The sequence below is a fragment of the Impatiens glandulifera genome, chromosome 5 (assembly GCF_907164915.1).
Source record: "Impatiens glandulifera chromosome 5, dImpGla2.1, whole genome shotgun sequence".
NCBI classification, from domain to species: Eukaryota; Viridiplantae; Streptophyta; class Magnoliopsida; order Ericales; family Balsaminaceae; genus Impatiens; species Impatiens glandulifera.
The window spans coordinates 8,310,814-8,315,699 of NC_061866.1; the positions used below are offsets into that span (position 1 = coordinate 8,310,814).

The 4,886-nt window shown below is 31.7% G+C and overlaps 1 protein-coding gene across 1 annotated transcript; it reads left to right on the top strand.

The window, feature by feature from the left end:
* LOC124940464 lies at positions 1-838 on the top strand. Its single transcript, XM_047480986.1, has 2 exons — positions 1-232; positions 300-838. The coding sequence occupies exons 1-2, from the start codon at positions 65-67 to the stop codon at positions 795-797; spliced, it is 666 nt and encodes a 221-aa protein (XP_047336942.1). The 5' UTR covers positions 1-64; the 3' UTR covers positions 798-838.
* Positions 839-4,886: the final 4,048 nt, after the last annotated feature.

The following is a 4,886-nucleotide window of genomic DNA, read 5'->3' on the forward strand; positions in this document are numbered from 1 at the left end:
AATCATATATGTCGGATAGGATAGATCAAGAAAAATCAAGAAGTAGAGAGAGAAAGAGAGAAATATGGGATTATTGATTCTTTACTTAGATACAATATTGGTTCCACTAAGTCTTTTCTTAACAATAGGATATCATGCCTATTTATGGGGAAACTTTCGCCGGAAACCAGCAATCACCACCGTCGGACTTCAAACTCTCCGGCGAAGATCATGGCTCCACGCCAATTATCAGGCATGTTCTTGTTTTTGTCTTCAATCAAGATGAGATTTTTAATATTTTTTTTGGAATTTGAAAACAGGGAGATGATAAAAAAGGGATGTTGGCAGTTCAGAGTTTGAGAAATACTTTAATGGGTAGTATCTTAACGGCTACTATAACAATCTTGTTGACCGTTTCAATGGCGGCGCTAATGAACAACGCTTATAAAGGTATTCATGTTTTAAGTGGCAGCAGCCTTTTTGGATCTCAGTCAGGTGGGATAGCCGTTGTTAAGTACGGCGCCGCCTCTATGTTTTTAGTGGGTAGTTTTGTTTTCAGTTCTATGGCGGTTTCTTGTTTGATTGATGCTAATTATGTTATTAATACTCCGCCGGAAAAGTTCTCGGCGGCGTATATAGAGACGGTTTTTGAACGTGGGTTTATATTGGCGGTGGTCGGAAATAGATTGCTTTGTGTGGCGTTTCCTTTGATTTTGTGGATGTTTGGTCCTTTGCCGGTGCTGGTGGTTTCTATTGTTATGGTTTGGGTATTGTATGGGCTTGATTTTGTTATTGCTTTTAATTTTCAAATTAAGTAATTAGTAGATATTGATAAATTGTAAAACTCTACATGCATGCCCATAATAATAATATAATATGTATATTTTATTTTTTCTAATGGTTTTTAATAAAGTTTAATTAACTCAAGATAATAACAATTTTAGAGTAGTATATGTTGTATAGATGTTGAAATTCAACTAGGGTATTGATATCTTGAGTCTCTTATGTAGTATAACTCAGATTCGAGTCATTGGATAATTAATGAAAAGTTTAGATCGTGTCGGCTCATATATAAGATGTGAATATATTTTGGTGGACTATAATCTTCAATGATCATAATCGTTAAATTTATATCATTTATGGAATTTGTTTCGAAAACTCGATGTGTCAGTCGAAAAGTTAGTCCATTTCTCGATAATTTAGAAGCACACTAAATATGTAGGACTCAAATATGTATGTGTAATCCTAAGTGAGTAATATAGAAGTATAATATTAATAAATATTATAAGATTATCTCGAATTGATGTCCTTATCATATACATATGTGATTTAGAGATAAAGAAATAGCAATCCAATATAAATTGCATTAGAAATGAAATGAAAGTGACTTTTTTGACCAATAAGTTTCTGAATTTGTGGTATTGATGAAGAAGGATGATTTATTAAGTTAATAATTAATTATTCATTCATTCATTCAAACTTTTCAAACTAAACTTTATCTAAACTTATTAGTTATTATAATAGCATCACCTAAATTAAAATTAAAATTAAAGCAAAATATTTTTCCTTAACAAATATGGTTTTTATATAGCATAAGATTTGAGCAACTTTAGATTGGTTATACCAACTTAATCGGAATAAAAGACATATTATATTTCTGATATGTCTTAATATAGGGAAATTTGATGAAATGGCCCTCATAAGTGGCTTAATTCCAACAAAGACCCGCGCCTACTAATGTTTGCAAAATGGGCCTTTTTGTCCTGCGAAATGTCCATTTTACCCCTGTAATTGCACTTACTCGAATTACACTTGCGCGTAATACACTTACGCGAATTACACTTACGCGTATTACATTTACGCAAATTACACTTACGCGTATTACACTTACGCGAATTACACTTACGCGTAATATGTAATATGCGTACATTGAAAGACGCATATTACATATACGCGCATTATGTAATATGCGTCTTTCATACTATATAAAGCGCCTAATTTTGATCCTCATTTTAAATCTCCAATTTTTAGGGTTCCGACTCTCTCTCAAACCCTATCCCCTTCGATCCCGCTGCTCCTCTAAGGTAAGACATTCTCGTCTCAATGCATTCTTATGTATTTTAGGGTTTTGAATATTATCCAAGTTCTATTATGTTGGATGAAGATTTAGGATTTTAAGTAAATCTTACAAGTTTATCTATATAAATGACAATCAACAACAACACATGGGTTTGTACTTCATTGATCTATGGAAGCAGAAGTTAAACATTTCGACGGATATGGAAATTGAAGAGGAGAATCCGACGGAGCTTAATACACTCAACATCGGTAGAGGATTCGCTAGCGTAGACAGATTGATGGATGGAGTAGGCAGAAAGTCAGATTGGACGATGAACCATGAATTCAATGCTCATTTATATTAAAAACATGCTCTTTTATTTTGTCTTTCATCTTCCATTGATGATGAACTTATTCCTATTTTGATCTTCTAGAAGGTGCATCCATATATTTTCTGCCAAATTTTCCTTTTGCTGCAATTAAGTAAATAACTTAACATATGGATTAATTACTATGGTACACATTTTCCATTTCCTGGTTTTTTGAAATAAATATAATTTTTAGTTTGTTTGAACATTATTTTCCATTATTGCAGGAGATTTTTGATGGAATTGAGTTTGCTAGGGGTGACTCCAAATCAACCTGGGGTTCTATGCGTGCAGTAATGGGGCACCCATAACCCAATAGCAACATATTTCAAGTCAAAAGGTTATGGGTGCCCCATTGCTGCACGCATAGAACCCCAGGTTGATTTGGAGTCACCCCTAGCAAATTCAATTCCATCAAGAATCTCTTGCAATAATGGAAAATAATGTTCAAACAAATTGAAAATTATGTTTATTTCAAAAAAAACGGGAAATGAAAAATGTGTACCATAGTAATTAATCTATATGTTAAGTTATTTACTTAATTGCAGCAAAAAGAAAATTTGGCAGAAAATATATGGATGCACCTTCTAGAAGATCAAAATAGGAATAGGTTCATCATCAATGGAAGATGAAAAACAAAATGAAAGAGCATGTTTTTAATATAAATGAGCATTGAATTCATGGTTCATCGTCCAATCTGACTTTCTGCCTACTCCATCCATCAATCTGCCTACGCTAGCGAATCCTCTACCGATGTTGAGAGTGTTAAGCTCCGTCGGATTCTCCTCTTCAATTTCCATATCCGTCGAAATGTTTAACTTCTGCTTCCATAGATCAATGAAGTACAAACCCATGTGTTGTTGTTGATTGTCATTTATATAGATAAACTTGTAAGATTTACTTAAAATCCTAAATCTTCATCCAACATAATAGAACTTGGATAATATTCAAAACCCTAAAATACATAAGAATGCATTGAGACGAGAATGTCTTACCTTAGAGGAGCAGCGGGATCGAAGGGGATAGGGTTTGAGAGAGAGTCGGAACCCTAAAAATTGGAGATTTAAAATGAGGATCAAAATTAGGCGCTTTATATAGTATGAAAGACGCATATTACATAATGCGCGTATATGTAATATGCGTCTTTCAATGTACGCATATTACATATTACGCGTAAGTGTAATTCGCGTAAGTGTAATACGCGTAAGTGTAATTCGCGTAAATGTAATACGCGTAAGTGTAATTCGCGTAAGTGTATTACGCGCAAGTGTAATTCGAGTAAGTGCAATTACAGGGGTAAAATGAACATTTCGCAGGGCAAAAAGGCCCATTTTGCAAACATTAGTAGGCGCGGGCCTTTGTTGGAATTAAGCCACTTATGAGGGCCATTTCATCAAATTTCCCCTTAATATAAGGTTATGATATGATAAAAATCAATATAAAATATACAAATTTGATGTTTTCATTTTTGTTTAATAAATTATTAGATTGTGGTTATTTGAAACTAAATTTAAATAATAAAATATTATATTTATTATCTTAATAAACTTTTTAAATCACTCTTATATTATTATTTTTTTAATTTTAATTTAATTATTTTTAAAACAAATTTATACAATATTATATAAATGATAATCATTTAAGAATAACAACAACAAAAATATGAATGTTCATCTTTTCACAAAACACGCTCGAAACACAACGAGATTACCTAACAATTTGGGAGCAATAATGAAAAAGTAAATAAAAAATACACCAACAAACAAAGATAAAGTGTAACGTTAACTAGTTCAGGGATTCTAAATTGATCAATGTGTTCACCGACCGTCTTTACCGATTTTTCAGAAAAGATCTCTCATATCGTCATAATAATAGCATTTTGTAATAAATATATTGGTCGTCCGCAATCAAGCTGAACGTTATACGGGTTTTTTTCGAGTCAAATAGTCTACCAGAAAATAAAGCTCATCGAGTCATTCCAACAGTCATTCCAACCGAGCTCGCTGTTTCTATCAAAACTCTCAAGAATGCGATAAAAATATGATATTACCCTCTAATTTTTTTTTTTTGTCAATTTATTTCATCATCATTTGTTTCTCTAATTTAAAAAAAAAAAACATAACTCACTTTCATACATTTATTTAATACATATGTTTTTTCTTAAGTTTACCTCAAAAAAAAAATTTTAACCTAGTCATATATATCCCTTTCACTGATGGCATTCTATAAAAAAAAAAAATTATAATCTCACAACTAATCCCATAAAAAAAAACCATATGGTACAATTTCCACAAATAACATGTAACAACCAATCTGAAGAAATCTATATTTTGTCAATATAGATATCCCGCAAAGAAGGAATCACCATCAAATTATCAACTAATTATAACATTTTAAAATATTAAATACAATTTTTTTTAATCATTTAACTTAAACAATCCATTTTTGGAATAAGGTTTGTTTCAAATAACCCTACAACAA

Bases quoted from the DNA above. Each gene is read 5' to 3' on its own strand.
- LOC124940464 (XM_047480986.1), top strand. From the start codon at position 65: ATGGGATTATTGATTCTTTACTTAGATACAATATTGGTTCCACTAAGT. The intron at 233-299 runs GCATGTTCTTGT...ATTTGAAAACAG, and splicing joins GGCTCCACGCCAATTATCAG to GGAGATGATAAAAAAGGGAT.